The sequence below is a fragment of the Pristis pectinata genome, chromosome 15, assembly GCF_009764475.1.
Source record: "Pristis pectinata isolate sPriPec2 chromosome 15, sPriPec2.1.pri, whole genome shotgun sequence".
Taxonomy (NCBI): Eukaryota; Metazoa; Chordata; class Chondrichthyes; order Rhinopristiformes; family Pristidae; genus Pristis; species Pristis pectinata.
In genome coordinates, this window is record NC_067419.1 from 44400978 (window position 1) to 44416031 (window position 15054).

Sequence of the window (15054 nt, forward strand, 5' to 3'; positions counted from 1 at the left end):
AAAAATAATGGAGATAGTGAATTACCACCCGCATCTGAAATGGCGCCACCAACTATTCACAGGATTCCATTATGCACCTCGTTGACAGATGCTCTACATTGCCTGGGTGGTTTCACACATCTTGTTCACCTTAAATTTTGCACCTGCAGGCAACCGTGGGGATTGAGCAGGAGCGTGGAAAGGCGGTGAAAAATTTCACTGAACGTGACAGCAGGTGTGAGGACTGCTTAGTCCGCTACACTTGGATGTACTTCCCCTTTAAGAGAAACTAGTGCAAAGTCACAATACTCCAAAATTCAATTTTTATTTGCATTCAAGCAAAGACAACCAAAAGTTATCCATTTAAGTGAGAGGTTATAAACACACTTGTTAATCTCAAATAAACACATAGTTATTAAGAATAAGCCTTGGTTAAGACAGCAGATTTCTAGTTGGTGATTTGATCTGCTAATAACCTGATCAATTCCCCACAAATGAAATGGCAAAAGTGAATAACACAGAATAAGATTGTAGTGTTGATTGATCTGAACTTGACATTACCTCATTTTTAAACAATACCTGAGCCCTTTGGTTATATACAATCAAAGGGCTGAAATTGTCTCCGTAGTATGCTGACTTTAATTAGTGATTAAAGCACATCAATCTAACTCAAGCAAAAATAAAGTTTCATGTAATACTAAATTCAAGATAAAGCAATATCGAATATATGATTTGTTTTAATACATACGTATCAGTGCATGAATTGACTTAAAATAAATGATTTAGTGTTTACGTATAGGTATAACGAAATCACAGCAAAAACATTGCTTTGAAGACTGCTGCCATGTAACATTCATACCAGGAGTGGTTTAACTTTAGCAGAGACGTCATTGCCACATTAGCAGATTTTTCCACAGAAAGGCAAAGCTGCTCAGTCCTGTGCACTGCCTAATACATGATGAAGTGAACATAACACTCAGCTACATCATAAAAGTAAGTGGTGGTGAGCTGCAGGCCATACAAATAGATCGCGTGCGCGCTCAGAGTGAGAGTCCTCCGGAACCTCTCTCTTCTTATAATCATAGAAGATTCCCAGGCATTTTAAAAAAAAAGCCAGAGGTCAGGTTTGCTGTTCGTACTTTATATAAACAGAGCTCCTCAAACTACAGTATATTTTGGTGAGAAACTACCCTGAACAGTAACCATCTTTGCAATCATTAGCTAACGTTGCCAATCAATCAACTCGCCCTCTCTACCTGTGAGAGATTCCGACCCAGGCCTTGGAAAACTTGGTCACCTTCTTGTATCTCATTCCAAGGAGCATGGCACTTGCTTGCCCATCCATGAGTGAACTTGGTCACTGAGAGATGCTCAGTCTGGTGGGGTTGGGGGTGGGAAGAATTCTCAGCTGACCCCCATCCTACCATGACATCTACCCACAAGCACATTCAACATGGTCTCCAAACAATGACAAAAAAAGGGTGGGTGGGGGTGGCCATCAAATTTTTCCACTGTATTCAAAGGCAATTACAAGAGTTTCAACACTTCCCTAAGCAAAACCCACTAACTTCATGAGCCCGGAATTCAACTCCCAAATCCATAGGTCCTAAACCGGGGAATCATTCACACACTGAACCAACTGGGGGTGGATGGGGCAAACCATCTGGGGATCTTTTGTTATGCAGGATCACAAGTAGATCTACTGGGTTTATGCAAGAACGCCCAAACCCTTGGCTTCTGACACCCCTGAAACACACCGTGTTTCCTTAGAAGCTACTCTTTGCACCATTTTTCTACACAAGGGACTGTTGCTTCAAGACTATGAAGATAGCTGGAGGTAGGAGTCTTTAAGTTTTGTTAAATTAGTGTTTAAATTCGCATTAGGAAATACGATTGGCTTTGTCGGTATTATGATTTCTATTCAAGTTACTTTGCATAAAATAATCTTCCCTGCATAGCAGGAAACAAACTATTGTTGCCACAATAATAGTCAATTGAAAAGGACAGTGATCACACAGTATCGCACGATTTTGTGTCTACTCAACGTTCAAAATGCGTTCAATCTCTTCTAATCGCTTTAAGGCTGCAGCACGCTTCTTTTCGATTTCTTTTATTTCTTTATTGGACTTTTTTTTTGTCCGTTTGTTGACCCCATTTGGGGATTGTTTAGAGTTGCTAGGAAGCTCTGTGGAGGCTTCAGTTGCATCTGCTGTTCCAGAAGCTTTCTTCTGTTCACTGCTCTGTCCCTTCAGGCTCTTAGTCGAGGGTTCCTGCCCCACCCGGTTTGTCTGAGCAATCGATGTCGGGTGTTGTAATGGGCTACCACTGCCTTGTGCTGCTAACTTGCTGCGTACGATGCTCAGGTGACGGTGAATGTATTCCTCATCTGGTGCCAAGGCCAAGGTCTCTGCAAGACAAGCCTCAGCCTTCACGAGTTCCTTCTCTTCGAAGTATACCACACACAAGTTGTGCTTGCCCTGAATGTTGGTGGGGTCGATCTCCAGGATCCGCTTGAAGCACTGCTTGGCTCCCTTAATATCCTTCATTCGATTCATCAGGATGTCTCCTTTCAGGATGAGGCCCTTAACGTGATCAGGGTGATGATGCAACAGCTCTGTCAGAACAGGGAGCGCTTCCAACTCCATGCCCGTCTGAGAGTACAACAAGGCCAGGTTAAACAAAGCGCTGCGGAAACCTGGTTGCACCTCGATGGATTTCTTCATCCAGGCTTCAGCTTCAACGTTCTGCTTGTTGTCCATGGCCAGCATGCCCAGATTGAAGTACCCATTTGCATCCTTTGGCTCCATTTCCACATAGCTTAAAAACCGCTTCTTGGCCTCTGGCCTTAGACTGGCCTCACCTGTTACAGAACACAGAAGGCAAATGTTCAAGCAAAGCATTCCCCGTTCGTGCTTCCATTCATTTTCCCCTCATTCAGTTATCTTGCTAACCAATCTAATTCTCCAGGATAAGTATGAGATCACAACCATGACAAAAAGCCGACTTCATTTGTTGAAGCATAGCAAAGACATACTCAATGGTTCTACTGACAACTATTACATAGAACATAGAAAACTTACAGCTCAATACAGGCCCTTCGGCCCACAAAGTTGTGCCGAACACGTCCCTACCGTAGAAATTACTAGGCTTACCCATAGCCCTCTATTTTTCTAAGCCCTATGTACCTATCCAAAAATCTCTTTAAACAACCCTATCGTATCCGCCTCCACTACCGTTGCCGGCAGCCCATTCCATGCACTCACCATTAAAAAACTTCCCCCTGACATCTCCTCTGTACCTACTCCCAGCACCTTAAACCTGTGTCCTCTTCTGGCAACCATTTCAGCCCTGGGAAAAAGCCTCTGACTATCCACACGATCAATGCCTCTCATCATCTTATACACCTCTAACAGGTCCCCCCCTCATCCTCCGTCGCTCCAAGGTGGAAAGGCCGAGTTCACTGAATTACATTGAATGTGCAGCACAGCCAAGCTGGTCTAGACTTGCGGTTATTCTCCACACGCCTCCCTCCTACTCCTCGTCAACCAATGCCATCAACACGTCCTTCTGTTCTTTTCATTCAGTTCATCAATGCCATTAGCTTTAACCACAGTCCTGATGCAGGGTCTCGACCCGAAACATCGACCATCCCTCTCCCTCCACAGAAGCTGTTTGACATGCTGAGTTCCTCCAGCAGTTTGGTTTTTTTTTTGCTCCATTTTCCAGCATCTGCAGTCTCATGTCTCCAGCCTTAACCACTCCACATGGAAGGTAGTGTGACATTCCAACTCCTCGAGTAATGATGCTTCTCCTGCTTCATCTAATGAATTTCTTAGCAGTCTCACATATATGGCCCTTAGCTTGGGGCTCACTCACAACTCCAAATGTTTTCCTACATTGACAGCTGGAGACTACACAAGGTTGCAGCATGATGGGATGGTAAAGGTTCCAGATGATTTTCCCCATCCTTTCTCCTACATTAGTAAATAAGGTATATTGGGTACGTAGAAGACCCTTGAGCAACACACAGAAAGCTGGAGGAACTCAGCAGGTCAGGCAGCATCGGGACTGTGGTTAAGGCCAATGGCAGGATGCTGCCTGACCCGCCGAGTTCCTCCAGATTCCAGCATCTGCAGTCTCTTGGGTCTTCCCTTCCATCTGAAAAGGCTGCCTTGTTACCTCCACTGCAGCTTAAATTGGACGCCTTAAGACTGAAAGGGGTGAAATTCATTGCTTAGCAACTGTTCCAGAGTTGCAGACTGCTTTTAACATCTTTGGGTTAAAGTTCCTACAATAACTGCTAGGAATCTCAGATTTAAATTATGTCTTTCTGTGTGATATGGATGACAACCAAGGACTTAAATAGAAAATAGAACAGCACAGGAACAGGCCCTTCGGCCCACAATGTTGTGCCGAACCAATTAGAATAGTAATAAAATGCCCAAATATTAATCTCTAGTGCTCATTTCTCCTGCAGTTGATCATAGATGTTTGTCCATGTATTCAACCTTTATATTACAACACAGGCGGCTAGCTGGCCCACCTAGTCTACGTCAGGTCCACACAGAAGAATCCCTTTGGTCACATAAGAAAATAACCAGAGACTTACAACTGGACTTTACATGGCCTAACTAAACCAAGGCTAGTTAAAAGTAGAATGGGTTTTGAGATTTGCCAGCCTACTTACCAGATTCTTGCATCAGCAGACCAGAGTTAAACAGTGCCAGCTTATGGTTTGAACTGATTTCCAGAGCCTGGTTGAAATGTTTCAAGGCTTCAGATGGGTCTTTGAGCTCAATGTAAACAATTGCCAAGTTGTACCAGAGGTCAGCGTTTGTCCTGTCCAGTTCCAGGGCCCTTATGTAGGCGTCCCTGGCCTCCAAAGGTCTGTCCATCTTCAGAAGCAGCTCCCCCCTAAGAATTAAAGCATCAAAAACTTAGCAGCCAGTCTGGACAAGGAAATCTGAATTGCAGAACAAAGTATTAACTTTTCCTGTTACTTTGAAGAAAGGAAATTTGCTGTATATCCTGTCTTTCACCAAGATACCCCAATTGGCTTTGGAAAAAAGTGCAAAGGTTGGATATCTGAAATAAAAACAGAAAATGCTGGAAACACTCAGCAGGTCAGGCAGCATCTGTGGAGGGAGGAACAGTTCACATTTCAGGTTGATTTAAGCTCCCACCACAGATGCTGATTTAGCTGGATGTTTCCAGCATTTTGTTTTCATTTCACATGACATACTTTGAGAGTCAGTACTATGTGAACACAATAAAGGATCAAAAAAGCAAGGTGATAATCACCAAACACAGCAATAGCAATTTGAGAAATTTTCAATAACCTGCAAATCCAGTTATTGTATCTCATTTCCAGGATTCATAGTTTTTAAGAAATCTCTTCTACTTAAAACTTCACACACTTATTCACCTTCTCCAGATCCACCTTTTCTGATAGTCAACCTCCCTGGTCTACACCATATCCCTCATTCTAAAACTAAAATGCCCAATACCAATGCTCAATACAAGAGAGCATGGCTTTAAAGTAATGGGTGGGAAGTTCAAGGGGGATATCAGAGGAAGGTTTTTTACCCAGAGAGTGGTTGGGGTGTGGAATGCGCTGCCTGGGGCAGTGGTGGAGGCAGGTACATTGGTCAGATTGAAGAGATTACTAGATAAGCATATGGAGGAATTTAACATTGAGGGATATGTGGGAGGAAGGGGTTAGATCATCTTAGGCGAGATTTAAAGGTCGGCACAACATTGCGGGCCAAAGGGCCTGTATTGTGCTATACGGTTCTACGTTCTATGTTCTAAAACAGAAGTGTGGGAAATACTCATCAGGTTGGGCCTCATCCATGGGAAGAGAAACAGAATTAATATTCAGGCTGTTATCAGGCTCTTGAATGGACATCTTATACACTAAAGATGAACTCTTGATCTCTCAATCAACTTCGTCATGTCCCTTGCATTTTGTGTCTATCTGCACTGCACTCTCTCTGTAACTAATGCTGTATTCTGAATTGTTTTCTTTGCACTATCCCGATATACATGTATGGCATGAATTGTTTGGATGGCACACAAACAAAAGCTTTTTGCATAATTTCAGTACATGTACCAAATACCGAAAGGCTTGGATAGAGTGGACGTGGAGAAGATGCTCCCATTCGTAGGAGAGTGTAAGATCTGAGGGCACAGCCTTGGAATAAAGGGATGTCCCTTTAAAACTGAGATGAGGAGGAATTTCTTCAGCCAGAGGGTGGTGAATCTGTGGAATTCATTGTCACCGAGGGCTGTGGAGGTCAAGTCATTGGGTCTATTTAGGTCCTTGATTAGTAAGGGGGTTAAGGGTTATGGGGAGAAGATGGGAGAATGTGGCTGAGAGAAAAGAAAATCAGCCCGGATTGAAGGGTGGAGCACTCGATGGGCCAAATGGCCTAATTCTGCTCCAGTATCCAGTAACCAATTCCAATTCAGAACTGGGAAGGAGACAAAAGAAGCTCGTAAAGTTGCAGGGAGGGTGGTGGTGGAGGGGATGTCTCTGACAGGGTAAAACCAGGGTCACCATGGAGATAAGCTGTAAACAAGGTTATCTGGTCAATTAGTGAATGGGAGCAGATGGAGAGTGAGAACGTAGACAGAAGAACCTGGACGAAAGAATGTGGAAGTTGTGAAATGCAGGGCAGGAGGACAAGCCCGGCAGGTCAGGGTGGGCAATCCCAGAGAAGGATGGGGGAGAGAACATAAAAAGGAAAATACACAGGTGTATTGGGTGATTGCTTTGTGGAGCACCTGCATTCAGCCCGCAGGGTCGACTCGGAGCTTCCTGTTGTCTGCCACTTTAATCCCTCATCTCACTCTGTGGCCTCCTGTACTATCATAGGGAGGCCCAACACAAGCTTAAGCAACACACCATACGCCTTCTTAACAACTCTATCGACCTGCGCAGCAACCTTGAGGGATCTATGGATGTGAACCCCAAGATCCCTCTGTTCCTCCTCCACACTGCTAAGAGTCCTGCCATTAACCTTGTATTCTGCCTTCAAATTCGATCTTCCAAAGTGCATCACTTCACACTTTTCCGGGTTGAACTCCATCTGCCACTTCTCAGCCCAGCTCTGCATCCTATCAATGTCCTGTTGTAATCCACAGCAAATTTCTACACTATCCACACCACCACTAACCTTCGTGTCATCAGCAAACTTACTAACCCACCCTTCCACACCCTCATCCAAGTCATTTATAAATATCACAAAGAGCAAGATAAGCAACAGTGCCTCATCTTCCGTCCGGGCACGTTATCGCCTTCTCTATTCAGTATTGAATACAACAGAGATGCAAGAGATTCTGCAGATGCTGGAATCTGGGTTCAATATACAAAAAATACTGGAGGAACTCAGCAGGTCAGGCAGCATCTGTGGACTCCTGATGAAGGGTCTCAACCTGAAACGTCAACTGTTTATTTCCCTCCATAGATGCCGCCTGACCTGCTGAGTTCCTCCAGCATTTTGTGCACACTACCACTTCAAATAACTCGTTGTCCTGATGCAGGACTTCAACGTGAATCATCGACATTTCCTTTCCCACCACAGCTGCTACTGAGTTCCGGCAGCAACTTGTTGTTGCTCCAGATTCCAGCATTTACAATCTTGCGTCTCAACATGAATTCTCATCCATCTGTAACATTAGCTCAGTTTGTTCTTTATGTGCTTTTTTGGGCTGTGTTTACCCCTCCTGTTCTTCATTTTGCAACTCCCACGTTCTTTTGTCTAGGTTCTTTTGTCTATTTTCTCACTATAACTGCTCCCATTCACTCATTAACCAGATAATCTTGTTTACAGCTTATCCCCCAAGGTTAACCCTGTTATATCCTATCAGAGATATCCCTTCTCCCACTCTCCTTGAAGCTTTACAAGCTTTTGTCTCCTTTTCAGTTCTGACCAAGGGTCTCCAACCCAAAACATTAACTGTTTCTCTTCACATAGATGCTGCCTGACCTGCTGAGTATTTCCAGCATTTTCTGTTTTTCCAGCACTTTTTTTGATTTATCCTTCGTTCTCTCTGTCCTATCTCCCCCTCACCATCATTTCTCTGGATCTTAACACCTGCTAACCCAGTTCTGATAGGAGCTTAATGACCCAAAACCCACATTCTATAAAACTCAGAGAAAAAGAACAGTAAATCAGGTTTCATCATCTCCATTTGTTTACATCTCCTTCGGACACACCTTAAGCAGCCTTAGATTCCCAGGGAACTTTAAGAGGCTAAAATGGCTATTAGATTAAAGTAGTCTTGTCAGCTAAAATAAACTATTTGGGGTACAAGACATCTACTCAAGTCACATATTAAACATTGTTGATGGAAGACCCAAGGGGAGAGGAGGTGGAACATTTGCGCAGAGGGTTGTTGAGAGCTGGAACGTTCTTCCTGAATCAGATTCCACAAATGACTTTAAAAGAGGAGTTGGACAGGTCCTTGGGTAGGACAAACAATAGACAGAAGTAAGGGTGTGGGCACAAAGCACAAGTGCTCTTTCAAAGGCTGACACAGGCACTACGATGGATTGTTCTGTACTGTTGAACTTCTATGATTCAATACCTGTTGATGTAGGCTTGTTTAAAATCTGGTCTCATGCTGATTGCTTGGCGGTATAATTGGTCAGCTTCTTCCAAGCGGGATTCGTTTCCTCGAATCAAATTTGCGAGGTTAATGTAAACGTTTAGATGATTGGGTGCGACGCGTGCTGCGTACTTCTTTCCTGGTATAACCTTTCTCAAAATAGAAAAGGCAAACAGGTTCATAAATCTCAACGTCAATTTAGAGCAGTTCAGAATAAGCATCAGCATATATCAACGTTTTACTGGAATAAGTACAGGTTCTTGAGTAGCATTCAGAGAAAACAGGAGGAGTAGGTCATTTGGCCTTTCAACAGTGCCTGATTACCTCAATACCGTATGCACACAATAGTTTCCTATATAAAGCTCCCTGTCTACACAGATGTGTGCATGCTCTCTCTCACACACACGGCACCAATTCACTTATTGTTGCGGCCATGTAAACATTTCACGCACTAGGACCAAACGTCATTACCAAATACTTTTCTGCAACTTCTTTTTAAAGCTTAAATATATTTATAGGGACCACAATAATAAGGAAATGGCTTAGACAAATGTCATTCTATTATTTAGGAAGGGGTGGGATGGGGAAACCCAGCAAAAACAAACTCGTAAACTAAAAATCTGTCATTACGGATAGCGGCTAAATAATTAAAACAATGTTCGCTAATCAGAAAAAGGCAGCACGACTTTATTCATGAGATCTTCCCTTAATTTAATTTAATATTTTGGGTAGTTCAGCAAGTTGCTAACAGAGCTTCGATGTTTATCACCTATGTGTAGTTCTAGAGGGCATTTAATAAGGAATCACACAAGAGAGATTTAAAAAATGAAAGCAGAGCTGGGTTGGAAATTAGCTGGGAACAGGAATAAAAGATCACAAGACAAAGGAGCAGAAGTAGGCCATTCGGCCCATCGAGTCTACTCCATGAGCTACACTAAACTATTCCTATCCAGTCCCAATTTCCGGCCTTATCCCCATATCCCTTGATACCCTGACCAATTACATACCTATCAAACTCCTCCTTAAACGCCCCCAATGATTGGGCCTCCATAGCTGTACGTAGCAAAGAATTCCATAAATTCACTACCCTCTGACTAAAGCAATTTCTCCTCATTTCTGTTTTAAACAGGTACCCTCTAATTCTAAGACTGTGCCCTCTAGTCCTGGACTCACCCACTCACCCACCAAGAGAAACAGCTTAGCCACATCTACTCTGTGTACACGATGTGTACAATGATTCTACTGGAATGTTGGCTTTTATTTCAAGGGACAACTGTATTCTGATGTGGTCACATCTGAAGGGGGATATACTGGCAAATAAGATGCAGCAAAGCTCCATCAGAGTGATACAGAGACTTCGACAGCTAAATTATGAAGACACATTATCTAAAGTCATCTTTGGTTCCAATGAGGATAAAGGATTGAGGAACTGAATTGAGGTTTTTACTTTCTTGTAGTGATTACATTGGGAATATAGAAACCATCATCTCAGGATGGGGAAACCAAGAAGGGTAACCCAATGCTAAAGTTAGACCTGGACCATTCAGCAAGTGAATCAGGAAGGACTTCTTCAAACAACAGGAGGCAGAAATCTGCAATTCCCTAGCCAAAAAGCCAAGGGTTCTGGACAACTGGAGCTTCTGAGACTTGCACTTATGGTTTTGGTTAGGTAAACAGAGTAAAGGGGGAGGGCCAGGGTATAGGATTGAGGTCAGCTCTAATTGAAAGGGGAGTGGGTTTGAGGGCTCGATGACCTTGTGTTCCTAATGTTCTAACAAAGATAATTTAAGATAGGCTTTATCAAACCCTGATAATCATTAAACAAAATGCTGTAATTATCCATTACAAAATGAATCGTGTAAAAATTGAAAGTTTCGTATTTCTGAAATGAGTCACAATATCAAAGACAATAAACATCAGCTTGGATTGAACAGAAATAACCACATTCCTGAGGGTAGTGTGTACTGGAGTAAAAAATACTTTAATCTGCCTAACATGTATCAATTCAGAAATGGTAGATGGAGTTCAACCCGGCCAAATGTAAAGAGTTGCACTTTAGGAGGTCAAATGTAAAGAGACAGCACACTGTTAATGGCAAGACCCTTAACAGTGTTGATGAGCAGAGGGATCTTGGGGTCCAAGTTCATAGCTCCCTGAAAGTGGCTACACAGGTTGATAGGGTGGTAAAGGCAGCATATGGCATTGAGTTCAAGAGTCAGGCAGCTATGCTGCAGCTTTATAAAACTTTAGTTAGGCCACATCTAGAGTATTGCATTCAGTTCTGGTCGCCCCGTTATAGGACGTCGAAGCTGTGAAGACAGTGCAGAAGAGGTTTACCAAGATGCTGCCTGGATTAGAGGGGATGTACTATGAAGAGAGGTTGGACAAACTTGGGTTGTTCTCTCTGGAGCAGCGGAAGCTGAGGGGAGATCTGATAGAGGTTTATAAGATTATGAGGCATAGATAGACAGCCAGCATCTTTCCCCCAGAGTTAAAATGTCTAATACCAGAGAGCATGCATTTGTGATAGGGGTTAAGTTCAAAGCAGATGTGCAGGGCAAGTTTTTTTTAAACACAGAGAGTGGTGGGTGACTGGAATGTGCTGCCGGGGTGGTGGTGGAGGCAGATACGATAGGGGCATTCAAGAAGCTCTTAGATAGGCACATGAATGTCAGGAAATGGTAGGATATGGACATTGTGTAGGCATAAGGGATTAGTTTAGTTGGGCATTTTATTACTAATGTAATTAGTTCAGCACCACAGTGTGGGCTGAAAGGCCTGTTCCTGCGCTGTACTGTTCTATGTTCTAATTTGGTTTGGCAGCTCCCTCGCTATCCAAACACTTAACGTACCTGTGGCATAAGAGATTTTGCAAGCATGTAGGCATCTTCTGCTTCTTTGGTTTTGTTCAGGTTTTTATAAGTTCTTCCAACATTCATATGGGCACCAATATCATCTTTACAATAAAAATATAGAATAAACATTACATTAGCAAAACAAATCAAGACCTTACAGGCTTTTGCATTTACCCAACCTAATGTGAATCATGAGAACAGATTAATTGGGACTCAACCTCACATATCAAATTCTCAGTTCAAATAACCCTACCACAGATTCCAAGTTACTGTAAATTGGGACAGGGAAGCAAAGCTGGTTATCTATAGCAGTTACCTTGAAACACGAGCAAAAGGACCAGTATCAGTTGGCAACTATCCAGCTCCCAAAGTAGTGCAACAGATGAAAGACAAACAGTTAAATGCGCAGTGAATAAATGTTTTTAGCTCACTTATTTGGGACCAAATTTTGCAGCATAACATAATTATGTCCCAATGTCTCCTCCACATTGTGAAAGTGGACATGCCAAAATGCCATGTGTTCAATTCGACCAAAGCTGTAAGCAATCCAAGCTCCCATTTCCCATCTCTTGCCAACAACCGCAAAAAGGATGCATCCAGAGAAGCCCCAAAAGCATTTCACAACTGAACTGAGTTTTACCTGGTTGAACTCTTGTGGCTTGAATGAAGTACTTCAAAGCCTTCCCGTAGTTATGCTCGTTTTCCAAAGCATGTCCCACATTATTCCAAAGTTTTGCATTATTTTTATTGACCTTCAATTAAAGAGAATTGAACTCTCTCAGTTTTGGAGTAGAACTATTGAGGCTCACTAAATCCATGAACAATTCCTTTAAAGCAGAACACCAAACTATTCACATTACAATTATTGACTCCTCTCCCCTCCCACCCTTACCAAAGCTCCCACAAATACATGGCCCAAATAATCCTGAATAATCAAAAATCACAATTTATCACAAGGGCGAAAGAAACTGGAATTTATACATTTGGGCAGATCATCAGGATTTTTAGCCGGCAGTTCCATCGCGCACAGCCTGCTAACTCTACTACACAGGTCAGGTCGCTTTGAGTTTCTGCATTGCACACTGCAAGATGGAAATCAGCTGTGGTGTACTTTACCTCCTGCACCGCTGCTGGACTCAGCAATGACTGCAGGGGAAAGCACAACTAACCTGAGCCGAAGAGGCTGGTGCATGCCATATCAGCCATGCATAAAATATTTAAATTAAAAATATTAAGCAAATCTTTTTGAAGTTTTTTTCCCCATTTGAACAGTTTAAATTTCTCTGATTATCAAAGCAACTTTAAAAACTTTTCAAAGACTTTTGACAGGAGCAGGCTGTCAAAACAGCAGACCATTCCAGAGGCAGGGCTTAAGCATTCAGCACCCGAAAGTCAGTTACCATTCAAGGCCATAACTCCTGTGGAACATTGAGATAGCTAGGCTCTGCTGTAGACTGGCACAAAAATCCAGCCACAGAGAAAGCACAAGATGCCTTTTGTGTCCCTTTCAGGGCATCTCAAAGCACTTTATAACCAGGAAGAACATGAGTAAAAGAGGCACAATTATATTATAGGAAACAAAACTATACAATAGCAACATTTAAGAGGTATTTAGACAGGCAGGGAATGGAGGGATATGGACCATGTGCAGGCAGATGTGCAGACTAAGTTGGCATCATGGTCAACACAGACATCGTGGGCTGAAGAGTCTATTCCCGTGCTATAGAGTCATACAGCATGGAAACAGGCCCTTTGGCCCAATGGTCCATGCCGACCAAGATTCCTCATCTAAGCTAGTCCCATTTGCCAGCTTTTAGCCTGTAACCTTTGAAACCTTTCCAATCCATGTATCTGTCCAACTGTTTTTTTTAAAGTTGTTGTTGTACCTGCCTCAACCATTTCCTCTGGCAGATCGTTCCACACGGATACCACCCTTTGTGTAAAAAAGGTGCTCCTCAAGTTCCTCTTAAATCTTTCCCCTCTCACCTTAACCCTATGTCCTTTAGTTCTTGATTCCCCAACTCTGGGAAAAAGGCTGAGTGCATTCACCCTATCTGTGCCCCTCAAGATTTTATACACCTCTATAAGATCACTTCTCAGTCTCCTACACTCTGTTCTTTAGGTCCCAGCCTGGCCAACCTCTCCCTAAAAACTCAGTCCCTCAAGTCCTGGCAGCATCCTTGTAAATCTTTTCTGCATTCTTTCCAGTTTGATAACATCTTTCCTATAGCAGGGCGACCAAAATTGAACACAACACTCCAAGTGCGGCCTCACCAGCATCCTGTACAACTGCACCATGACCTCCCAACTTTTATACTCAATGCCCTGACTTATGAAGCCCAGTGTGCCAAATGCCTTCTTCACCACCCTGTCTACTTGTGACTCCACTTTGTGAACCAGGTACTTGTACTCCAAGGTCCCTCTGTTCTAAACACTCCCAGAGCCCTGCCATTCACTGTGAAAGTCCTATCTGGATTTGACTTTCCAAAATGCAACACCTCACACTTATCCGAATTAAATGCCATCTGCCATTCCTCGGCCCACTTACTCAGCTGATCAAGATCCCCCTGTAGTTCTTGATAACCTCTTCATGTCCACTACACCACCTATTTTAGTGTCATCTTCAAACTTACTAACCATGCCTTGTACATGCTCATCCAAGTTGTTGATCTCGATGATAAACAACAATGGGCCCGGCACCAACCCGAGGCACACCATGAGTCCCAGGCCTCCAGTCCGAGAAACAATCTTCCACTATCATCCTCCACTTTCTACCATCAAGCCAATTGTGTATCCAATTAGCTAGCTCTCCCTGGGATTCCATGAGATCCAAACTTCCATAGCAGCCTCCCATGTGGAACCTTATCAAAGACCTTACCGAAGTCCATATAAACCACGTCTGTGGGCCCTGCCCTCATCAACTTCCTTAGTCACTTCATCAAAAAACTCAATCAAGTTCATAAGACACGATCTCCCATGCACAAAGCCATGCTGACTACCCTAATCAACCCCCGTCTTTCCAGATGTTCGTATATCTTATCCCTCAGAATCCTCTCCAGTAACTTACCTACCACAGATATTAAGACTTACTGGCCTACAGATCCCAGCTTTTTCTTTGCCACCCTTCTTAAATAAAGGCCCAACATTCACTACTCTCCAGTCTACTGGCATCTCACCCGTGGCTAATGATGATGCAAAAATCTCAGCCAGGTCTCCTGCAATTTCTTCTCTAGCCTCCTATAGTGGTCTTGGATACACCTTGTCAGGCCCTGGAGACTAGTCTACTTTCATAACTTCTAAGACATCCAGCATCTCCTCTACTGTAATGTGGACCATCCCCAAGACCTCCCCATTTAAGCTCAAACACCATCTATAAATTCGACAGATTCCGATTTACTTTTCCAAGTTCTGAAGTCTTCATGTCTCTCTCCACAATAAAAACAAAGGAGAAATATTCATTAAAGACCTTGCCCATCTCCTGCGGTTCCACACAAGGGTGTCTCCTTTGGTCCTTGAGGGGCCCTATTCTCTCTCTAGTTAGTCCTTTTCCCTTAATATACTTAAAAAAATCTCTTTGGATTTTCCTTAACCTTCTTTGCCAAATTTA

At 43.1% G+C, this 15054-nt stretch overlaps 1 protein-coding gene across 3 annotated transcripts in view; it reads right to left on the reverse strand.

Moving 5' to 3' along the window:
• Positions 1–285: 285 nt before the first annotated feature.
• tmtc3 (transmembrane O-mannosyltransferase targeting cadherins 3) overlaps positions 286–15054 on the reverse strand; it is a 65923-nt gene continuing 51154 nt past the window's right edge. For 2 of the 3 annotated variants that reach the window (XM_052029830.1, XM_052029829.1), the window contains exons 10-14: positions 12088–12199; positions 11445–11548; positions 8572–8741; positions 4667–4893; positions 294–2839 (exon numbers count right to left, since the gene is read on the reverse strand). In XM_052029830.1, coding sequence (XP_051885790.1) covers positions 2016–2839; positions 4667–4893; positions 8572–8741; positions 11445–11548; positions 12088–12199 — 1437 coding nt within the window. In that variant the 3' untranslated portion in view covers positions 294–2015. Of the gene's footprint in view, positions 2840–4666; positions 4894–8571; positions 8742–11444; positions 11549–12087; positions 12200–15054 lie in introns of all 3 variants that reach the window. The other variant, XM_052029828.1, reaches the window with a different exon arrangement.